Source organism: Aquarana catesbeiana, linkage group LG02, assembly GCF_042186555.1.
Source record: "Aquarana catesbeiana isolate 2022-GZ linkage group LG02, ASM4218655v1, whole genome shotgun sequence".
Classification (NCBI taxonomy): Eukaryota; Metazoa; Chordata; class Amphibia; order Anura; family Ranidae; genus Aquarana; species Aquarana catesbeiana.
In genome coordinates, this window is record NC_133325.1 from 28,000,794 (window position 1) to 28,025,975 (window position 25,182).

Consider the following 25,182-nt stretch of genomic DNA (forward strand, 5'->3'; position numbering starts at 1 on the left):
ATTCAATAAAGGAACATGGAAGACAGGAAAGAGCAGCAGCAAAACACAAAGGCTTACAGATACTGGTGGACACAACATGATCTAAGCAGGATAATATTGTCACCCTGTTACAGTTGGGTCTCCATAGATCTGTAAACCAAAATATTGACCACATTCCAATGTAGACAATAGTTACCAGAAGAAAATCTCAGAATCTTATTAGATTAATTGTGATAGGTCCTCACTTAAGTGAGCAGGAACATCCAAACCTCCCAGATAGATGGAAAGACCCAATTTCAGGTGGGTGAAAACAGAGCCAGGAACTATGGATGGGAAGATGCTGTTGGAATAGCCAAGACATAGTGTATAAGAAGCTAATGGGTACTCTGCCCCACCAGATCTTATCTATAACTGAAATATTACTTGAATTGACCAAACTGGTGAATATTTTACTGTAGGTCAGTTACATAGTGTGTGTGATGAGTATAATGAAGTCACTTTATCTGACAGATTTTAGACTTGGCCTCTCTTTATAATGTAAAACTGAACTCCAACCTTCTCTTCAGCCTTGCACAGCTGTACCGTATCTTCTCCTTGACTGAATTTGCTTACTCTGATTTCACTGCACACTGTGAACTTCTCAGCCTTTTAGAAGTTTTAGTAAGTCAGATAGGGGTTGATTTACTAAATCTGGAGAGTGCAAAAACTTGTGCAGCAGTGCATGGTAGCCAAGATCAGCTTGTTCAATTAACCACTTCAATACTGGGTACTTCCTGCCCAGGCCAATTTTCAGCTTTTAGCACTGTCGCACTTTGAATGACAATTGCGTGGTCATGCAACACTGTACCTATATGACATTTTTATCATTTTTTTTTCACACAAATAGAGCTTTTCTTTTGGTGGTATTTAATCATGTTGGGTTTTTATTTTTTGCTAAATATACAAAAAAAAACTAAAAATCTTTACAAAAAAAAAATGTTTGCTTAGCTGCGTGTTTCATCATGTCCTTTCTGGTTCCTGAATGGAAGGGTCTGCACCACCTGAGCAAAAGAGCTTGCATACACACAAAGTATGCCCTTTTGTAAGCCCTTATACAGGCATGTTTTTATCATTTTTTTTATTTTTGCCACGTTTGAACATTTGCAAGCATTGGTGCATATGTATGCAAGCTTCTGTACATTAGGATGAGAACAGAGGAGAACGGATGCTGAGGCACATGAAACCTGCATTTACAGAGAATAAATAGACCCCATTAGGTATGAGAATGTAAATGTTTTACGAACTTCAGTATAACAAATCAGCATAAATTATCCAACAAAAAAGGTTGGTATACAGTATATTAGGGATGCACCAATACTGATACCGGTATCGGTGCCAATACCAACCATTTGCGCGAGTATCGGTACTCGCCCAAATGCTCCCAATACTTCGCAGTGCGATTTGCGTCCATACAAAATTAATGGGCGCAAATCGCACTGCACTGCATGCGATTTGAAATGTGGTGCGATTCCTGTGTGTGTGTATAGAAAGGAAAAAGCGCAATCTAGTGGGCAGTTAAAAAAAAATTTAGAACTCACAGTACATATCTGGCCACATGCAAAATAATCTACATAGGTGTCCTGGTCTGCCAATGATAGCAAATCATGACCACTGGAGGTGCTCACAGGGCTGGAGGAGGTGTAGAGGGGGTCAGCACCCAAACTGACATCACTTCCGCCCTATACCAATGGGGTCCCAGAACTTCCCCTCCAGCCCTGTGAGCACCTCCAGCGGCCCTGATTTGCTATCATTGGCGGACCAGGACGCCTATGTAGATTATTTTGCATGTGTCCAGATATGTACTGTGAGTTCTAACATTTTTTAAACTGCCCACTAGATGGCGCCTTTCCATCTCTAGATACACATGAGCAATGGGGGAAATCGCATGCGATTTGAACAGGAATTACACCACATTCCTGTTCAAATCACATGCGATTCTTTGCAGTGTGATTGGCACCAATTTTTTTGTATTGACGCAAATCACACTGCAAAGAAACAGTACTCGGTATTGGCGAGTACTTGACCGAAAGTATCGATACTCGTACTCGCCAATAAAAAAATGGTATCGGTGCAACTATAGTATATATTTAATTCCATTCTTACTAATACCTCTACATATGTCCCACCACATACAAAATAGTTATTAGAAGTACAGAAATCTTTTTCCCAACCAGTCGTTGGGAGCGGTACTTGGTTTCTTCATTTCTGTTATACAATTTTGCAAATAAATAATCTTTCTTCATAAATTTAGGCCAAGCTATATTCTGCTACATTTCGTTTATGAAAATAACCCAAATAAGTGTTTATTATTTAGTCTGGAGGAAAGTTATGCAGTCCACAAACTATGATATATATATATATCTATATATCTATAGATATATATATCTATATATCTATAGATATATAGATATATATATATATATATATATATAGATATATATATATATATATATATATATCTATATATATATAGATATATATATATAGATATATATCTATATATATAGATATATATCTATATATATAGATATATATATATAGATATATATCTATATATATAGATATATATATATCTATATATATAGATATATATATATGTCTGCATATCGATCAATTCTGTTGTACTGATGGCCTATCTCATTTCTTGGTGCCCGAAAACGCCAGTGAAGTGATCAGAATTTATTTTATTTTTTTTACACGATTGCTTTTACCAGTGAGTTTCACTAGTATAAGCAACCATTTATGCTGAATGAAATTGGTTTATTCAGTGTGTATTGTTGTGATTAACTGTGATTGGCCACAGTTAATCACATGGTACAGATGGATTGTGATTGACCCTGTCTGTACCATGTGATCACTGTGACCAATCATAGCTAGCAACACAGTTGTACACAATGAAGGGCATGAAAGGAAGCCATCCATTGTGTAGAATTGTCATGTGATTTGCTGTGATTGGTCACAGTGATCACATGGTACCGGCAGCAATCCAGTACACTGATCAGTCATTGGCCGGTGGACACAGCTGGTGACAAATTGTGCCGCAGCGAGGTCCATGGGGCGCACACGAGGTGGGTTCCAGGTGGATGTCATATGATGTCCACCCATAATGACGAAATGTCCCACCTAGCCGTCATTTGACAATAGGCTGGGCAGGAAATGGGTAAGCTTTAACAAAAAAAAAACTGAAAGCTGATTGGTTGGGGGGAGGGGGACTTGGGGGTGGGAGATGAGCCAGGGAAGACAAAATATAAGGAGAATAAACCTCAACTTTACACTTACTGACCCTAATGACCCAGTGATGACTTTTCTGGGTATGAAATAAGGTATGTAAAGAAAACAGGAAGGTTTTATTCAATGATTTAAGGAAGCAACCAGGGAAAGCAATATATAAGCAGATTAAGCTTCAGCTTTAATTGCAGGGAAAAGTCTACAACCTTCTGCAAGAGGACACTGTAAGGAGATACACAGGAAGAGGTACACACCATCTCCAGACTGGGAAGCTGTAACTCCATCTCACACTGAATCTTCGTCAGGAAAACCCATCGCCGCTGGAAAGAGATCCAGAGATCCAGAGCAAGTGCTGGAAGAGACAGAGAGATGCAGTATGAAGAGAAGAGAGACCATTGATACCTGGCCTGCCAATTACATCCTGTACATTGTCTGACAGTGCAGATACAAAGTCCTACACAAGATTTTGAAGGCCTCTTAGTTTAACCCTACCCAATCACATTGCAGTTCTTCATAATATATAGGCACAATACCTGAACATGACCTGTCTTATCTGCCAAAGGATTTGTAGTTCTGTCCAGCTGCATTTGTGATTTATACCTTTACCAGAGAGCACAACCAGAAGGATGATGCCTGCGATCTCTGTTATGGAATACAGCAGCATCACCACAGCTTACTGGACAATGAAGGAGAAGCAATGCACTGAATAGCCACTCCTACTTGTTGTTCTCTCCTACTGTGAGCATGTCACCTGTCAGTGCATGTGCAATGGAGCTGAGGCTAATTGACTTCTAGTGCTTTGATCTCCCTCTGCCTAATTTAAGTGCAGGAGATGAAATAAATAGAGATTTAGGTACGTATTTGTTATTTATCATTAGTATTTTAAAATTATTAATAAAAATAGAGAAAATGGCTGATGTAAATAGAGGTTTAAGTATGCATGTTATTTTTTTCTATCATTAGTATAGATTCATTTAAAATGATTTATTATTAGTATTTATTTGTTAATTTAGGTGCTAGCTGTATGCTACAAGAAATGTCATTATGGACAGCGCCATATGTTTTTTTGGGGAGGAGGGGCTGCCTTCTGCCTCTGTATACAGTATATGCATATTGTATATTTTGTAAAGCGTGATTAAACATTATCCCTAATTAAAATGTATTCTTTAAAAAAAAATAACTTTTCATAATTTTTAAAGCTAATGTTTGGTTAAAACTTTTTTTTTTTTTGCTACAGTTGCAGTCTCATTGTTTACCAATAATAAAGGAAGCCCTGTGTTCTGCAGGCTGATGGTTCCTGTAGAAATTTTCTCTCCACTGATGCCGGTCCTCTTCCTGGTGCTGAACTTCCGATGCTAAGAGAGTTAATAACTTTGGGTCTAACATTCTATGTACTGATAAAAAAAAAGCCCCCCCATCTCCCTCCAATCGGTCCTCTCCTCCATCACAACACTTCTTGCTTGTTTTTCACCGTACGTACCACATTCTATGTGTGGGGGAGAAGCAAACCAATGGCAGGATACCCTCTCCCCACTCTGTGTCATTTTCTGTGAAAACAATGTAATGCAGTGTTGTGAATGGAGGAAAGGACAGAAAGAAGTAGATATACTATTTGTCCAACTCTTAGATTGTAAGCTCTAACAAGTTGGGCCCTCTGATTCCTACTGTATTAAATTGTAAATAATAATAATAATAATAATAATAATAATGTACTGAAGTTCACCACCAGGAAGAGGACCGGACATCAGTGAAAGAGGGCTTCTATAGGAACCATCAGCCTGTAGGACATTAAACATCCTTCATTACAGGTAAGTGATGTGACTGCAGCTGTAGGAAAAAGAAAAACGAAACTTCACACAACTTCATTAAATGGTGTTTTTATATATACTGTTAGTTTCTTTCCAAAGATTTGCCTTTCATTGAGTGTAAGCGTCTCTGCCTGAAGATGGCAGGCTTACAAATGGGCCATTTCCATATAGTATCTCCTACAATAAGACACCGAGACCTATCTACATACACTATCTATGTAAGAAAAATGATGCTGCCTAAGCACCCCTGCTCCGGGCAAAGGGTATCAAGAGACATTAGTAATGTGAATTCACTGGTGTCTATGGCTGGCTTATGGCAGACTTCAGTCTTATATGAGATTACCCAAATCCTGAAGCTTCTGGATCCACCCTGAAATGTCATCACAAAGATTGGTGGAGAAAGGGGATGCTCTCATTGTCTGAAGGGACAGCAGATTGTCATCAATGAGACTGCAGATGGAGCGAGTGTCTGAAAGAGATTGCATACAGGTACAGAGCCACCATCAACACGATGTATATAACAGTAATGAGACAACATCGGTATAAACAGAGATAACACATTAGCTGGTTGAATGACGTCCTCCTGGTTATCTGTGATAGTCAGCATCATCTCACCACCAGAGAAACAATAACAGGATATACTGGAGGGAGGTATGAGGGTGTACAGCCCAAGGGGGTGTGATTTCTGAATATATGGGGGTACTGGTATTGAATCTGTGGTTGGTGAATGGTATTATAATATGGTATTATATTTATAACAGGTACAGTGAGGGTGGGGATATGTAACAAGGAGATCTTAGTATATAGAGAAATAGAAGGCTGTATATATACACCAATCAGCCATTACATTATGACCACCCACCATAACCCATCAAGACATGGACTCCACTAGACCTCTCAAGGTATGATGTGGTAGCTGGCACCAAGCCATCAGTGGCAGATCCTATAAGTCCTGTAAGTTGGGAGGTGGGTCCTCTAAGGATTGGACTTGTTATTCCAACACATCCCACAGATGCTCCAATGGATTGAGATCTGAAGAATTTGAAGGCAACACCTAGTTGTGTTCCTTAAACCATTCTTGAATTCATCAGGCCAGACCACTTCTTCAAATGGTCTGTGGTCCAGTTCTGATGCTCATGTGCCCATTGTAGGCACTTTTGGTTGTGGACACGGGTCAGCATGAGCACCCTGACTGGTCTCTGCAGCTACACAGCCCAATACACAACAAACTGCGATGCTCTGTGTGTTCTGACACCTTTCTATCAGAACCAGCTTTACCTTTTCAGCAATTTGAGCTACAGTAGCTCTTATATTGGATTTCTTTTGTTTTCAACATGCCAACTTCAGAGACAACATGTTTTGTTTTTTGTTTTTTGTTTTTTTTTAAAGATATGTTTATTGAAAGTTGTTTTTTTAGTGTAATTCTTTTTTCAGAAGATTTTTTCAATTATAACAAAACAAATACGTAATAACAAGAAAGGAGATAAAACCTATATTAGAATAGGAAAGAAGTCAAAACCAACATCGCTGAGCAAATATAACAGATAAACCAGCAGCGACACATATTAAATTAATAAACTAAAGATAAAGGTTAATACGGATTATGAATTAATACACCACCCTAATGAAAATTAATTTTCGAATCAAATAGGGTCATATAACCTCAAAGTATACCTAATACAGTAAAACCTTGGATTGCGAGCATAATTCGTTCCCGAAACATGCTTGTAATCCAAAGCACTGGTATATCAAAACAAATTTCCCCATAAGAAATAATGTAAACTCAAATGATTCATTCCACAACCATTTATTCATAGGTCCTTCAGTTTATAGTACATAGAAAAAGAAACCATATTGCTACACTTAGAGGCGCCTCTCTTTTATACTCAGTTGTGACATGACACTACGGCCCCTTTCACACTGGGGCGGTGGGGGCGTCAGTGGTAAAACAGCGCTATTTTTAGCACTGTTTTACCGTCATTTTTGCGGCAGTATTTGGCCGCTAGCGGTGCGGTTTTAACCCCCGCTGGCGGCCGAAAAAGGGTTAAAACCGCTCGTACAGCGCGGCTATAGCCACGGTATTGCTGCGGTATAGCCGCGCTGTCCCATTGACTTCAATGGGCAGGAGCGGTTTAGGAGCGGTGAACACACCGCTCCTTCACCGCTCCAAAGATGCGGCTGACAGGACTTTTTTTACCGTCCTGCCAGCGCACCGCTTCAGTGTGAAAGCCCTCGGGCTTTCACACTGAACAAACAGCGGAGGCTGTTTAGGGGCGGTTTGCAGGCGGTATTTTTAGCGCAATAACGCCTGCAAACCGCCCCAGTGTGAAAGGGGCCTACTTGTATATCAAGACATCGCTTGTATATCAAGTCAAAATGTATTTTAAAAAATTGCTTGTCTTGCAAAACGCTCTCAAACCAAACTTTTACTGTATATGAATATTACATCAACTATTAACCTATGGTACATTATGTTTATATCACTGCTTAAAATCTTCCTTTGTTATACCTTGCCTTATCTACTTCTATCCTATTGAAAGTTTTACTTAAAAAACAAACAATAAGGTTAGAACTGCAACCAAAAAGAAAGTCCAGATAACCGAACTGTGCCTTCAAGGTCTCATATGTTATGTATATATGAATGGAATACAGCTTCAACAATTAAATCTTCAATTCAGCAGGGGCAGAGCAGTGCATATCAAGTCACTGAGACATTCGGTCAAGGGAGTGTGAGCATTATGAACTAGTCTCCCAAGCCCAAAGACGCCAAACTAAGAGGACTGGATAATCATCTATTCCATAATTTATCAAAGAGTAGAGGTCGCTTTTGTAACTCAAAGCTTATATAGAGGTAAACTATTATTAATCAATTGAAGCCAGGTGGTTACAGTGAGCTGCAAGGTCCCCTTCCAGCTCAGAATAGTCTTTTTGGCAAAAAAATATAAGATACGTAATAAACGTTTAATGTATACAGATAGTACACCAAAACACCTAATAAACAATTTTTATGGACAACATGTTCACTTACTGTCTAATATATTCCAACTACTTTCAGGTGCCATTGTCACAAGAAAATCAATGTGTACATGTCAGTGGTCATAATGTTATGGCTGATCGGTGTATATAATACGCAGATGATAATAAATAACATTGTATATTATCAGTACAGGAAGATCTCACCGCTCAGGAGGTAGGTGCCACTGTCCTGAGTACACAGTCCGCTCTGTGGCTCACGGAATCGGCCGCTCGGCGGTCTCTTGGAGCGGTCGGGGGAGGGGTCTTGTGTAGGGACACAGAGGAGAAATCTAACCAGCCGGAATTCTTTCTCCTTCCAGAACGTCTGAATGGTCTTCAGGTCCATGGCCAGAGAGAAGTCAGCCTGAGCCCGGAGGACGACCTGCACCACAGAACATCAAACATAGCGTCACTGAGAGGGGCCAACCCACGCCAGGGTTGCCAACCGCCAGTAAATTTACTGACAGTTTGTAAAAATCTGTGATTTTTTTACAACTGCCAGTAAATATCAGGAGCTGATAATTTCATGTTCATTTCATTTTGTGTTGACTTTTTAAGTGTAGATCAAGCTAATTACTTTGTTATAGGTATTGTCAGTGTTTCCAGATCATGTTTATACTGTTATACAAATATTCACTGTGTTAGTTTTCAATAGGAGTTCTGTAATTTCTTAGATTGCCAGTAAAAAATGTGCTCCTCCAGTAAAATTTCCACGTTTTGTCAGTAAAAAATGCTGCAGGAGGTTGGCAACCCTGGCACACAGCTGTAGTACTAGTACTACATTAGTACTAACTTGATAGAGGTGACTGGAGTTTTTCTGTTCTTCGATGTGACTGCAGCATCTTGTTACATGATTCTGCACAGTGTTGCCGTCTCTGAGTCATATCTACAATGAGTACCTGATCGGCCCTACTAAACACTGAAATATCAGTTCAAGGAAACTAGAGCATATTTTGTGTTCCATTTTTGGTTCTTATTGCACAGTTGTACCAGCTCCTCTCCTGTACTGAAACTGATTACTCTGATTTCACTTCTCACAATGTGCATTAGGAGCTGCAGCAAGTCAGATAGAGCCCACATAGGATTACCACCTTTTCTTCAAGTCAAACCCGAACACTTTAGCGGCACACAGCAATTTTTGTTTTGTAGTAGAAACTATACATATATTTTGCTATTAAATAACATTTCTAATCATATGAAGTTAACCACTTCAGCCCTGGAAGAATTTACCCCCTTCCTGACCAGTGCGTTTTTTGCGATTTGGCGCTGCGTCGCTTTAACTCACAATTGCACGGTTGTGCGACGTGGCCAGGGCAGGACCTAGGGTGGTGGGGGGCCCTTAGGCTTGAGTCACTTTCGGCCCTACCTTCTATACATATGCACAGCTCTATAAAACAGGAATAGAAAAGGACAAGTTGCGCCAGACTCAGTGCAGTATTAAAGAACTTCTGTTTAATTGGACAAGACAAAACAGCCAAATGGCTACTCACAAAAGTAGATAATATATAAGCGTATAAGTGGGGGATACTGTACTGGTATTCGTCCTGGGTCCACGATTAATAAAAGCAATAAAAATGGATAAAATGATAATTACCGTATTTATCGGCGTATAACAAGCCCAAGTTTAGAAGGGAAGTTTAAGGAAAAAAACTTACATTTAAATGCCCATCAATGCAGCCTTATCAGTGTCCATCTGCAGCCTTGTCAGTGTCAGTGTAGCCTTGTCAGTGTAGCCTTGTCAGTGTCAGTGTAACCTTGTCAGTGTAGCCTTGTCAGTGTCAGTGTAGCCTTGTCAGTGTCAGTGTAACCTTGTCAGTGTAGCCTTATCAGTGTAGCCTTGTTAGTGTCAGTGTAGCCTTGTCAGTGTCAGTGTAGCCTTGTCAGTGTAGCCTTGTCAGTGTCAGTGTAGCCTTGTCAGTGTCAGTGTAGCCTTGTCAGTGTAGCCTTGTCAGTGTCAGTGTAGCCTTGTCAGTGTAGCCTTGTCAGTGTCAGTGTAGCCTTGTCAGTGTAGCCTTGTCAGTGTCAGTGTAGCCTTGTCAGTGTCAGTGTAGCCTTGTTAGTGTAGCCTTGTCAGTGTCAGTGTAGCCTTGTCAGTGTTAGTGTAGCCTTGTCAGTGTAGCCTTGCTCCAGTGTCTTTGCTGCCTTGTCATTGCAGCCTTTCAGTTTAAAAATGGCGCCGCCGAGATACAGAGCTGGCTTTCAGCCGCTCTTGGCGGCTCTTGGTGGCTTTCGGCCGCTCTCGGCAGCTCTCAGCCACTCTCGGCGGCTTTCGGAACGGGCGGGGCCCCCAATTGGCCCGGGGCCCATGGGCTTGAGCCCAGTCAAGCCCAATGGAAAGTCTGGCCCTGGACGTGGCTCCCAAACAAAAGTAACGTCCTTTTTTCCCCACAAATAGAGCTTTCTTTTGGTGGTATTTGATCACCTCTGCATTTTTTATTTTTTGCGCTATAAGCAAAAAAATAGTGACAATTTTGAAAAAAAGTATTGTTTTTTATTTTTTGCTATAATAAATATCCCCAAAAAATATTTAAAAAAACATTTTTTTTCCCTCAGTTTAGGCCGATACGTATTCTACATATTTTTGGTAAAAAAAAAAATTGCAATAAGTGTTTATTGATTGGTTTGTGCAAAAGTTATAGCATCTACCAAATAGGGCATAGTTTTATGGCATTTTTATTGATAATTTTTTTTTTTTACTAGTAATGGCGGCAATTTTTATCGTGACTGCGACATTATGGCGGACACATCGGACACTTTTGACACATTTTTGGGGCCATTGTCTTTTATACAGCAATCAGTGCTATACAAATGCACTGATTCCTGTGTAAATGACACTGGCAGTGAAGGGGTTAACCACTAGGGGGCAGTGTAAAGGTTAAGTATGTCCTGGGGAATGTTTCTAACTGTGGGGGGGGGGGGGGGGGGGGGCGTGGCTACGTGTGACACGTCACTGATCTCTGCTCCCGAACAGAATGGGAAGATGCTTGTTTACATTAGCATCTCCCCGTTCTTCCTCTCCATGAGGCAATCGTGGGTATCTCCATGGCGATCGAGCCCACGGCCCATTTGCCCAGCCATGCCATTCTGCCAACGTACATCGGCGTGTGCCGGTCGGGAACCAGTTAATAACAAGAGTCCCCCATTACATCAGAGTAAACAGAGTTCCCCTTTACATCTGAACTCGCAGAGTTCCCTTTCACTGTAAGGGGGGACTCTGCAGACTCTGATGTAAGGGATAACTCTTAGGACTCTGACATAAGGGATGCTCTGTAAACCCTGATTTAAGGGGGAACACTGAGAACTCTGATGTACAGAGAGGACTCTGATTTAAGGGGGAACACTGTGGCCTCTGTTGTAAAGGGGAACTCTGATGTAAGGGGTGCTCTGAGAAACCTGATTTACCTTAGTGTACCCAGAGGCAGGAGGGAGAAGGGGGAGACTTCAGTCACAGACAGGGATAAATGGTGAGCTCACTCACCCCTTGGCAGTCAGAACCTCTCATCCAGATGTATCTGAGGCTGCTGGGCTTCAAATTTTCAGCCCACACTTTCCTTTTTCAAGGAGTGTGGGCAGACACAGAGGGGTAGGGCCAGGAGGAAGAGGTGCAGATCGAGCCCTCTTTCCTCTCCTGTATGTGTGTGTGTTTGGGAGGGGGGTGGGGGTTGTTAGTGCTGGCTTTGGGCAGCATGAAAGAGAGTGTAATGCTGTGTACACACGGGCGGACTTTTCGACTGGACTGGTCTGACGGACCAAATTCGGCGGACAATCTGACCGTGTGTGGGCTCCATCGGACCTGAAGCAGACTTTTTTGGTCAAAAATCTTACGGACTTTAGATTTGGAACATGTTTCAAATCTGTCCGACGGACTCGAGTCCGGTCGAAAAATCCACTCGCCTGTATGCTAGTCCGACAGACGAAAACCGACGCTAGGGCAGCTATTGGCTACTGGCTATCAACTTCCTTATTTTAGTCCGGTCGTACGTCATCACGTACGAATCCGTCTGACTTTGGTGTGATCGTGTGTAAGCAAGTCCGTTCATTCAAAAGTCCATCGGAAGTCCATCAAAAGTCCGTCGAAAGTCCGTCAGACCAGTCCGGTCGAAAAGTCCACCCGTGTGTACGCGGCATAACAGATACTCTCAGCTTAGACAACTGCAGCCAGAAACCCTGCTGGGAAGCCACAGTCCAGTCTGAATAATGTGTCCGGGTTTCAGGCAGTCTGAAACCTGGACGCATGATTCCAAACCCGAACTGTCCGGGTGAACAGGTGGCAACCCTAAGCCTGCATCATTTCCTGGCTGCAAGCAGCATCATCTAGCCCTTACCACACCGCACCGCAGAGCTCCAAAAAAAAATAAAAAATAAATTCTCCCCCAAGCCTGACTGTCCCTGGCCCTCTTCTTTTATTCATTGGATTTAATTGGAGTGATTGCCAGACCGTTGTTCCTAATTTTTACAGATAGTCTACTGACTGGAATGGTACCAGCTGATTGGAGAAAAGCCAATGTAGCACCAATATTTGAAAAGGGCCCAAAATACATCCCTGGGAATTACAGACCAGTTAGCCTAACATCAATAGTATGTAAACTCTTGGAGTGGATGATAAGGGACTATATACAGGATTTTAGTAATAAGAACGGTATCATTAGCAGTAATCAGCATGGATTCATGAAGAATCGTTCTTGCCAAACCAGTTTATTAACCTTCTATGAGGAGGTGAGTTGCCATCTAAAGGAAGGCCCGTAGATGTGGTGTATCTGGATTTTGCAAAAGCATTTGACACAGTTCCCCATAAACGTTTACTGTACAAAATAAGGTCCGTTGGAATGGACCATAGGGTGAGTACATGGATTGAAAACTGGCTACAAGGGCGAGTTCAGAGGGTGGTGATAAATGGGGGAGTACTCAGAATGGTCAGGGGTGGGTAGTGGGGTTCCCCAGGGTTCTGTGCTGGGACCAATCCTATTTAATTTGTTTATAAACGACCTGGAGGATGGGATAAACAGTTCAATCTCTGTATTTGCAGACGATACTAAGCTAAGCAGGGCAATAACTTCTCCGCAGGATGTGGAAACCTTGCAAAAAGACATGAACAAATTAATGGGGTGGGCGACTACATGGCAAATGAGGTTCAATGTAGAAAAATGTAAAATAATGCATTTGGGTGGCAAAAATATGAATGCAATCTATACACTGGGGGGAGAACCTCTGGGGGAATCTAGGATGGAAAAGGACCTGGGGGTCCTAGTAGATGATAGGCTCAGCAATGGCATGGCATCCAAGCTGCTGCTAACAAAGCAAACAGAATATTGGCATAAATTAAAAAGGGGATCAACTCCAGAGATAAAACGATAATTCTCCCACTCTACAAGACTCTGGTCCGGCCGCACCTGGAGTATGCTGTCCAGTTCTGGGCACCAGTCCTCAATAAGGATGTACTGGAAATGGAGCGAGTACAAAGAAGGGCAACAAAGCTAATAAAGGGTCTGGAGGATCTTAGTTATGAGGAAAGGTTGCGAGCACTGAACTTATTCTCTCTGGAGAAGAGACGCTTGAGAGGGGATATGATTTAAATTTACAAATACCGTACTGGTGACCCCACAACAGGGATAAAACTTTTTCGCAGAAGAGAGTTTAACAAGACTCGTGGCCACTCATTAAAATTAGAAGAAAAGAGGTTTAACCTTAAACTATGTAGAGGGTTCTTTACTGTAAGAGCGGCAAGGATGTGGAATTCCCTTCTACAGGCGGTGGTCTCAGCGGGGAGCATTGATAGCTTCAAGAAACTATTAGATAAGCACCTGAATGACCACAACATACAGGGATATATAATGTAATGCTGACACATGGTCACGCACATGGGTTGGACTTGATGGGTTGGACTTGATGTCTTTTTTCAACCTCACTTACTATGTAACTATGTAATTTCAGTTCTGTCAATCATGCAGGCTCAGAATCTCATGTGAATGTTACCTAGGGGTGACCTGCATCCAAATACAGTCTGCCTAGGAACGCCCACTCCTCAAGGGTGACACCCACCCATCAAGGGAATTTCATAATTGGATAACTCCTCCATATTGATGAAGGGGGAGGAAGGACCCAGGGAAGGTAAATAAAAGCTGATTAAACTTCAGGTTCAAGAGACCCGTCACACTATAAAACCTATTAATCAAAACCCCATACTTCCAGGAGTATAAATCTCATGAGTTCCCCGCAGCTCAAATGGTTCCTCCCTTTTCCCTGCCCGTCCGTGCTGTGCTCTGTAATGATGTACAGATACAGATAGACTCTCCCCCTAGTGGGTGTCTATAAATCACTTTCCACCCTGAACAGTAGCTGCTGAGATTAAAGTGTTACTAAACCCAGGACCCTGCATTTACTATATCTGGTCTCCCACAGTACACAGAACATGCAAATGCAAACGTTTTAGTAAATATAAACTGTTAAATACCTTTCTCATCAGTAGTATATAGCAGTCTTGTGATTTCTATCAGTGTCCTATCGAGCACTGGTTAAAGCTTGCATGAGGAGTTTTCATTCTCTTCTGATGGTCCTACGAGGCTGCATGACCCCTAACCCTCCATCTGAACAGTGCTGATTGGCCCTGCACTGTTCACATGCACCCTCTCTAGCAATACACACCAAACTGAGCATGTGCAGAGTGCTGTTCTATCAGCAGATGAATTGGGGAATGTAAAAGAAGGGGTGGATCAGAGAAGACAGGATCAAACAGCTTTTTACACAATGTGGAGAATTACCCCTTAGGTTTCACAGAGAGTATAACACACATGCTTTACTACATATACACAATGATTTTACTGTTGTGGGTTTAGTAAGACTTTAATGCTCAGAGAGCGCATTGTTTCCCAGTTGGTCAACCTGTAACATACAGCCACTGTGCAGCACTACTAAGCAGGAAACAGGATCTGCATATGTACTGATCACATATGTCTTCCCCCATATGCAGATATACGGTAATCACACACTACACACAGATTTTTTTTTTTTTATATACAAGGTTATGTTATTCTCAGGTTACACACTCTGCCATTCCCACCTTCTGCATCTCCTCCTGGCCGTTGGGTGTCAGATGAGACAAAAGATCCTTCAATGTCAGGGCCTCCACACTGGAGAACGTCGACCCCATCACTAGAAGGTGACAAGATGGTCATGTGACTCTCGGGCACCATGTGACAAAGGATTGGGAGATAAATTGAAAATATGTTACCAGTGAAGATGGCCGCCCAGTGGCGCGGTGTCAATGCTGGGCTGAGCAAAGATTGGAGCAGCGGAAGGTGCTGGAGGATATCCTGCAGAATCAACCGCACGCTGCTAATAATGGGGTCGTCCGCTGACAGCAGCACTGCCAGATCCTGGAGACTTCGCTCCCAGCGACACAACTTCTCCCTCATCTGCTCAGTGTTCACCTGGAGGCACATAGACAACCAGTTAGAGCATATCAAAATACTAGAACCCTAGAAATTAAGTGGACCCTGCACTCTGTGTATTAGAAGGAGGGGTTCTTGGCTGCACCCGAAGTACTATATTAGAAGGAGGAGGGGGCTCCAAGCAGTGGATCCTGCAACCTGTGTATTAAAAGAAGGATCTAGGCAGCTGGCCCTGCACTCAGTGCATTAAAAGGATAAGGTAGGGGTCCAAGCAATAAGCAGCAAACTGTACTTTGAGTTTTATGAAAAGTGTGGAGGGGGGGGGGGGTTCTAGGCATTAAGTGGGACCTGCACTCTGTGTATTAGAATAGTAGAAGGAGAGGGGTACTCTAAACTGCACAGTATTTTAGGACAATGTTGGCCTCACCTTGGTGAAGGGACGGAGCTTCCAAGCTCTGACCTGCTCTTGGCTTCTTGTCAGCAGCTTCCAGGATTCCTTTCTTGCCTGTATGCACTGCTCTCCATGACTGATTGCTGAGATGTCTAATGCTTTATCTACAGAGGGAGAGAGACACCAATGGACCTCAAAAATTACTACACAACCTGGGTGAAATATGACATTTACAAAGACCAGTAGACCATCCAATGATCCTAGAGATTATTTATTGACCAGGTAGACCATCCAATGATCTAAGAGGCCATGCATTATACCAGAAGACTATTTAATGCCCCAGGAGACCATCCAATGAACAAGGAGATTATCCAATGCACCCAATAGACCACCCAATGACACAGGAGACTATCCAATAACCCAAAAGACCTTCCAGCGCTCCAGGAGACCACCCATTGACTCAGGAGACTTTCTAGCAATAAGTCTTATAAGTAATAAGACTTATAAATGGTATGGCAGAGAATGCACACTGGGAAATGCCTCCTTGTAGGCCACAGAGGTCTATGATGGAGTCTCCAGGAAGAAGTGTTCCTATAAAAAGACAATGACTGATACCCGGAGATCAGCTGACCCAGAGTTATCACATATAGAAAAAGGTCTGGTTAGTGATATGAGTTCTTGAAAATTATTGCTCAGACCATCATCTTTACAGAAAGGCCCCCCAAAGCGATATACGTCTTACCTTGTAAAATGTGATGAGAGTGGCTGAAATCTCGCAGCTGAGAAAGAAGAGTCCGCAGATTGTGGTGGAGATCTCCCAGCTCAGTCAATATTAGTGCTGGGTTCTGTTCCGGGTCCAGAAATCGAGGAGATGAAGTGACTGCAATGATGCCCTCCGCCTCTCTGTAACATGCTAGGAAGGATTGCTCTAAGCTGTCAGACATGGAGGAGAGGTGACCGCTCAGGTACTCTGCACTGGTCTTCAGGTGATGTTGGAAGGAATCCCAGGTGTCCACCAGCTGAGGGGGAGACTTAATATCAAACCTGGGACAGAGGCATGCTAAAGTGTAGGCACCCCCAACATTGTATACATTTTTTTACTCCAAACAATCCTCATCTCTTATTTGTTCCCTTTTGGTCTGTTAAATAAACCATTGAAAGCAGTTTGTTATATTTGATAAGTGCAAAAATGTAATATTACATTTACTGAATATTATGTGCAGACCATTGGCAATGTCAGGGCCCTCACTTAAGGCCCCTTTATCAAGAAAGTTCACCACCACTGATCTACTGCCTTGCACGTTGCTGTCAATCAAACAGTAAGCTTGTCTGATGGAGGAAAAAATTATGATGAGTAGGGTGACCAAGCTGCACTGCTCTAACTACAGTAGAGAAAAAATAGGTCAATGACCTGGCTGCACACAGGTATTTTTGGCAGCTGCACATAAAAGCAGAAGACTTTAGACAAGTGTTAGTTTGCCAGTCTAGAGAAGTGGGTATTCCTAGGCAGGCTATATTTGCATGGAGACCACCATGGGTAACCTCCAAATGTGATGCTAAGGCTCTAAGGCTCTATGTTTGAAAGAACTGAAATCCAATAAATGACAGGGGAAGGCCATGGACAGTCAGGCTGGGGAGGATTTTTTTTTTTTTTTTTGCGCAAAAACAAAAGTGTATAAAGACACAACTTGTTCCACCTATCCAAAAGGCCTGGTGGACCCCTCTCCTCCTTTCTATGTCTGGCCAGGTTTATCCCTAAACCTGGGGGTTAATTTCAACTGTTTGCCTCTGGAAGAAGCTTACAGAAATAGAATAGGAGGCTCAGGCTTGTGGCTGTGGAGAAGATAAATGCTTGGGAGGGTCTGCTCAGAACTCTCTATCTCTCTTACTCCTGGGGCCTATCCCACCGGGAGGCAGCCTGTGTTACAGAAAAGCTGTTATGCCTCAGCATGTGGTGGGCTATGACTTGCTACAGAGTCTCAGGCTTGCTGGCTGTTTCCTCTACCTCCAGCAATACTAAGGGCTGCTCCTGAAGAACGTTGTTTGAAAATTTGTCCTCCTATAACTGCATATGTTTTGGAGTACCTTGCACCTTCATCCCTCTACCCAACTGTGTTCAAGTACTGCAATACATCTTCAAAAAGACACCCCTAGACTGAGCCTGAATTTTGGCGGTGTGTTCTCAAGCTGGCAGCCTCTGAACAGGTAAGGGAGGTCTGGGGTATTTCCAGTGGCCCCTCTGGGGGTAAGTGTTACATATGTCTTCCCCAGGGACACCCCCATGATGTCTCTCCTGAGACCCCTCACCTTACTGTTCTCGATTTGCTCCTCTGCAGTTGCCTGGCGAAAGTTCATGCGGATAACCTCGCGAAGAGATTGCACATATTCTACACGTTCTTGCAATTCCTTCTTCTTCTGAGTGTACTCCGCTACCTGGAAGCAGAAAATACAGGGCTTCACAGACTAATATGTGCTGTACACAAGGAGACCAGAGGTCAGAATTATAGAGAAACTTTTGTTTAGTTGTGAAATAATTTTACAGATTTACATTGCATCATCTTGAATTGATCTTGTGATTGCAGCAGCTAACCCACTTCAGCTACTCGGGTGCAGGGAATAGACATGCAGCACTGTTTGTTACATAGATTGAAAAAGGACCAACAGAAAAATTTTAAAAAAAATATATAAAAAATCTGCACCCTTAGCTGATCCAGGGAAAGGCAAAAACCCGTATAAAGCATGGCCCAACACAGGAAAAAAAAAATCATTCCTGTTCCTCTAAGGCAGTGGTCTCCAAACTGCGGCTCGGGGGCCAGATGCGGCCCTTTGCTTGCTTTTATTCTGCCCTTGGGGGCCTATTTCATCCACTGACACTGATGAAGGGTCACAATTCCTCCAATGACACCAGTGATAGGACACAATTCCTCCCAATGATGCCAACGATGAGACACAATTCCTCCCAATGACACCAATAATGGGACACAATTCCTCCTAATAACACCAATGATGGAGCACAATTTTTCCAAATGACACCAACGATGGGACACAATTTTTCACAATGACACCAATAAAGGGACACAATTTCTCCCAATGATACCAATGAAGGGACACAGTTTCTCCCAATGAGGCTTCTTTTTGGAGGTAGGTAACTTCAACGTAATTGGAGATTCCACATTGGATACTACTTCCGCGACTAGAAACCATCGAACTGTTCTGAACACCTTCCTCCAAGCAAACGATCTCTACGATCCATGGAGATGCCACCACAGCAATGAGCGTGACTTTTCCTACTTCTCCTCTTCTCAACTTTCCTACTCCCGTATTGACTTCTTCCTTGTTGACAAACTCACCCTCCAGGATGTGACAAACTCTGAAATTGGAACCATAACATGGTCGGACCATGCACCCATCTCCCTTACTGTGGGAAACTGCAGACCAAGACCACACCGAATATGGAGACTTGACACCTCCCTCATCTCTGATCCTAGCATAGTTCAAAAACTCAATATCGAACACCACTCCTATTTCCAAACGAACAATCAACCGGACATTGATAGGTTTGTACTTTGGTCGGCATATAAAGCCTACATGCGTGGCGTCCTAATTAAACTCCATAGTAATGTTAAAAACCAGAGGTCTAAGCAAGTTGACAGGGTCCTTTCCCAAATTACCCTTCTTGAAAACCAAAACAAACTGAATCCCTCCCACAAATTAGCCAGTGAGCTCTTAGAACAGCGACAAAAACTCCGCTCACTTTTACTCTTTAAATTTGAAAATAACCTTAAATTTACTAAAGCCAAATACTATGCCTTAGGCAATAAAGCTGGAGCCTTACTAGCTTGACAGGTCAAGGCTCAACGCTTTAAACATAAAATATCTTCCCTTCACCATCCCACCACCAAACGACTCCTGACAAATCCACAGGATATCGCTAACGCCTTTAGCGACTATTACTCTTCTCTCTACAACTTTTCAACTGACACAACTACTCTCCAACCAACTGACCAATGCATACAAAACTTCCTATCCACTACTGATCTTCCGCTTATAACTCATACACAACTAGAAGGCCTTTCCCAACCATTCTGGGACGAAGAAGTCCTAACAGCCATCAAAACACTCCCTCTCCATAAATCACCTGGGGAAGATGGCTACACTAACGAATTCTACAAAACATTTGACAAACTCGTCACCCCTCACCTCACTGACCTCTTCAACTCTGCTGCCACCTCTGGTTCTATACCGCTTGACATGCTGCGTTCAATCATCACCACCATCCCTAAACCAGAGAAAGACCCTACCTTCACTACCAATTACAGACCCATTTCGCTCCTCAACACAGACATGAAAATATTTGCTAAGGTGATTGCTTCTAGATTGTCAAAATGTCTCCCCTCTCTAGTCCACACGGACCATGTTGGCTTTATGCCGGACAGGCAGGCCCCGGATGCCACTAGAAGAGTCATTGATTTGATTCACCAGGTCACCCACACACGAACGCCTTCTCTGCTTCTGTCTCTGGACGCAGAGAAGGCGTTTGACAGGGTCCACTGGGGATTTCTGAGGGCAGTGCTATCCAAATTTGGAATCACTGGGTGGTTCCAAAAGGCCATACTCTCACTTTACTCAAACCCCACGGCTAGGGTATTAACTGACGGAACCCTGTCTAAACAATTCAAGATCTCCAACGGCACTCGCCAAGGCTGCCCGCTCTCCCCTCTCATTTTTGCTCTAATTATGGAGCCCCTTGCGGCAAAGATTAGAGGGGACAAGTGCATCTCAGGCATTAAACACAATGACGTTGAACACAAAATAAGCCTCTTTGCCGATGATGTCATACTTTTGATCACAAACCCAGCCCAATCCATGCCTGCAATTCAAGACATCATTACTCAATTTAGCTCTGCCTCCTTCTACAAAATCAATTGCTCTAAATCTCTGATCCTCCCGCTCAATCTAACACACACACAACAGTCCCTCATGGAAGGATCTCTTCCTTATTCTTGGACGAAGAACTCGATCCCATACTTAGGAATAAAATTAGCCCCCTCACTACCTCAACTCTATGACCTTAACTACCGTGCCTTCCAAAAAATGCTTCCCCAACTATTAAATCAGCTGCGCACAACAGGCCTATCTAAACTAGGAAGGATCGCCTCCTTTAAAATGCTAATTCTCCCCAAGCTACTCTACCTATTTCGCACAGTAATCCTACCTGTTCCCCATTCCTTCTTTACTTCCATACAAAAACAACTTTCCAGATATATATGGGAAACTAAACCACCCAGATGTGCTCATTACATCTTAACTAGACATCACAAAAAAGGAGGGGTAGGCCTTCCCCACATACAAACCTACTACTATGCTTCCATCCTGGACCAGCTCTACTACTGGTGGCACCCGAATCCCAATAAATCCTGGTCAATCATAGAATCATCGACTTTCAAACCAAATACACTGTGTGATATGCTCCTTATCACCTCGGCAGGCCTTCCTCCTCACACACTGCCTACTCCCCCATCAATTACGGCCTCTCTGACAGTCTGGAAAAAACTCACCCAGACGACCACCTTAGACCACCCGTGTCATATAATACAAATCCCTCTCAGAACACTAATGTTGCAATTACCAAATCTAAACCTGTTAAAATGGCAGAAACAAAAGATAACTAATATCTCAGACCTCTACAACACAAACAACACTCTAAAAACCTTTAAGAACCTCCAAACTGAATACAACCTCCCCCACACGGAAGCCTATACATACCTGAGGATCTCCCACTTTCTTCAACGGTCTAAAATCTCTATTACGGCAAAAATTCCTGAACCAATCCACAACTTCTACGCACACACAACATACCTAAAACATGGCATCTCTACAATGTACTCTGCACTTAACGACAACCGGCCCTACTCCCAAATACCATCTCTCTCAAAATGGGCAGAAGAATTAAACATTACTGTCACCCCCAACATGTGGACACGTGCCTTTAAACAAACCTTTATGGCCTCCCACTGCTCTAATCACTGGGAATCATACCAAAAAACAATACACAGATGGTATCTCACACCCTACCGTCTCTCTAAATTCTTCCCTGGTCATCCTCCTACCTGCTGGAGGTCATGTGGAAGTGCTGGTACTATAGCTCACGTCCTATGGTTCTGCAGATCCCTGAGCTCATTCTGGAAACAAATATTTGCCCTAATCTCCATCATATCGCAGGTCCCAACAACCCCTGATCCCTCGCTAGCATTATTACACCTTGGAATAGAAAAATTCTCACCCAAGACACGAGTAGTAATAGTCCATCTACTACTCGCGGTAAAAATAAACATCACCAAACTCTGGAAAACCACAGATTCCCCATCCATTACCAACACACTTACAGATTTAAACCTTCAATGTGAAATGGAGAGATTAGTTGCTAGGAAAAATCTGAGAATGGAAAAGTTTCTGTATGAGTGGCATACCTGGCTCAAGCATCCAAAATGTACTGTAACCACATGATGTACTATCCCTGCTGTAACTTCCTCCCATTCTTGTATTTCCTATTTATTCTCCTATTCACCCCCATCTACTGATGTAAGTAAGTTGCCTAACTAGCTGGTGCTTCCTCACCCTCACCACCACCCCTTCCCCCCCGTCTGGAGTTGAGTTATGTTAAAATGTTAAAATACTGAGCTTGATTCCCCACTGTCTAGTTTAACTTGTAGGAATATCTCTACATTACCTAACTCTACTTTGTTGGTTTCGGTTTTACTTGCTCCAGTCGGAACATCCGACTTATTGTAACAAACGTATAACTTGTTCACTATGTTGAAAAAGAAATAAAGAAATATTGAAAACAATTTCTCCCAATGAAGGGGCACAATTTCCTCCAATGTCGCCAGTGAAAGGGAACAATTTCTCCGAATGACACCAATGATGGGACACAATTCTACCAATGACATCAACGATAGGGCACAATTCCTCCCACTGACACCAAAGATAGGGCATTGTTTTGCCCCACTGACTTTGAGACCTTTTCTACCCCCAATAGCCACAGTCCGTCCCTTCTAAAGTTTGAAAGACACTAAACTGGCCCTTTGTTTAGAAAGTTTGGGGACCCCTGCTCTAAGGCAATCAGAAGTTTCCTGGATCAACAAACTCTAGTGTTAATAATAGCCCATTATATTCTGTGTGTTTGGAAACATTTCTCACATTTTCAAGATGAAACTCCAGGTGCATTAGACCTGATAACATCACCAGGGATGCCATTTTCTATAAGTCAGGACACCTGCAATTTGATCTCAACCTTTAGGCAAACTTCAAAGTAAGGGATTTAACGAATTCCCATTTACAGACTGTTTTTTCCGTGGCAGAAATTTGAACATTTAAGGCTGGGTTCACATCAAAGCCGCATGCGGCTCGCAGCAGGGGTCCGGTGTGTCTCTGTTCTCCGTTTCATTCAATCATTTTTGCCTGAATTCAGGCCCTGATAAGGAGCCAAAGACACACAGGACCTCTGTGCAATCCGCTCCTCAGCCACCCTGGAGATATGTGAACCGGCTCCATAGAGAGACGGTTCACATATCTCCTGTCATGCAAATTGGATGCGGAGAAACCCACATCCAATTCGCACAAGTGTGAACCTAGCCTCAGGAGATTTAGATTGAGCTGGAGGAAGCATTTTTAAAATTTAAATATAACTCTAACAAAACATTTTTTTTCTAGTTTTGGCTATAATGTGGAATGTTGAGAACCCCTGTCAACACTGTATTGCTCTAAAAAGGCATATCCAAGCTGTGACTTCAAAGTTTATTGGTTCAATAAAATGGAGAAAACATAATTACTCAACAAGTTCACTGGCTCTGGTGGGGCTGCTCAAGTACAACAAGGCTCTCCTTCAAAGGGTACCCAAAATGTGAACGTAAAAACATTATAGGAGCGCCAGACCAATGGTCAATAGTGGAAGAGTCCAAGTAGCTTTAATAATTCATTATATGTATGATCACATAAAACATCTAACACATTTTGGGGGCATAGAACACCCCCTTCATCAGGGCCTTAAATGTTGAATGTGGTTAAAGTGGACCTTCACACAAAAAGAAGATTACAGTATTTCCACCCTCGCCCCTCCACATAGAACAAAAGAAGTTGTCTTTTTTTATTTACCTTTTTTCTACTTTCCACTTCTCCCCGTCCCTTGCTTCTATTTCTTGCCTAGACAAGAATGATACATACTGTACTTTGTCCTGAAACCTCCTGAGATTTTTGCATTGGATATCTCAGGAGGCATTGTGTACTCAGTAGGTTAAAACAGGGCCATCTTAATGAATGGGCTAACCTGGGCACTGCCCAGTGGCCCCAGCTGCATGGGGGGCCCATGATCATGGCCATGAAAATGGGGGATGGATGCTGTGTTGGGGGGGGGGGGGGTGCACTGACCGATTTGGCTGCTTGTGCCGCTCTTATTTGACAGGAGTATCTTCAATGTCACTCTTGGCAGAAGGAGCAGCCACTGTCTTCTGCTGGAGATAGGATTCAGCTTTCTCCTCCCTCCTGCAGGGGGCAGAAGAGAGCCAACACCGAGACTGAGAACGCCCAGTCTCAGGCAGGAATAACATTTGTAATATATGAGTACAAGAGGGGCGCAACTATGATGTATGGGGGCACTGTGATGGGGACATCTGATGTATGAGAACACTGTTATGGGGACACCTGACATATGGGGACACTGTGATGGGGACAACTTACATATAACGGCAGTGTGATGGGGACACCAGATGTATGGGGACACTGTGATGATGGACACCTGATCAAATGGGAACAGTGTGATGGAGGGGGTGGGGTTGCTCATGTCTATCATAGAAACCCTGAAACGTGGGACCTGCCGGCAAGGTACCTAAACCCCCCCAAAGCATGTAATATTGGATTGTGTAAGGGGAAAAGGAGGGGGGGCAGGGACAGGAGGGAGATCATGTTGTAACATCATAGATGGAGGTGAAGGTCCCTTTTAAGAGTTTTTGTGTTTCCTGTCCTCGATTTACGCACACAGTACTTTATGTTAGGATCAATTACATTATTGTCCCCATTGGCATTCCAAAATGTCAGAGGGGTCCCTGGGGGCCCCCTTAAAATTTTGCTATGAGGCCCTATAAATTGCAATGCCACCCTTGCCTGCACAGTTTCACTCTTTCTGCTGTCGGAGAACAAGGCCTTTCAGGTGGGTGGGTCTGGGGAAAGAAAATGCAGAAATCTCACCACTTCGAGAGACCCCATGGGCAATTCATTCTGCTTGCACACACCTAAATACTAAAATATTAGCTTTTTGTGGAGTGACTATCGAATGCTG

At 42.9% G+C, this 25,182-nt stretch overlaps 1 protein-coding gene across 1 annotated transcript in view; it reads right to left on the reverse strand.

Moving 5' to 3' along the window:
* Window positions 1-25,182, reverse strand: part of DNHD1 (dynein heavy chain domain 1) — a 156,774-nt gene that overhangs the window by 91,874 nt on the left and 39,718 nt on the right. The window contains exons 15-22 of the mRNA XM_073612699.1: window positions 18,156-18,281; window positions 16,591-16,867; window positions 15,885-16,012; window positions 15,298-15,496; window positions 15,127-15,218; window positions 8,235-8,451; window positions 5,398-5,523; window positions 3,501-3,598 (exon numbers count right to left, since the gene is read on the reverse strand). Of these exons, the coding sequence (XP_073468800.1) occupies window positions 3,501-3,598; window positions 5,398-5,523; window positions 8,235-8,451; window positions 15,127-15,218; window positions 15,298-15,496; window positions 15,885-16,012; window positions 16,591-16,867; window positions 18,156-18,281 (1,263 nt within the window). The remainder of the gene's footprint in view (window positions 1-3,500; window positions 3,599-5,397; window positions 5,524-8,234; window positions 8,452-15,126; window positions 15,219-15,297; window positions 15,497-15,884; window positions 16,013-16,590; window positions 16,868-18,155; window positions 18,282-25,182) is intronic.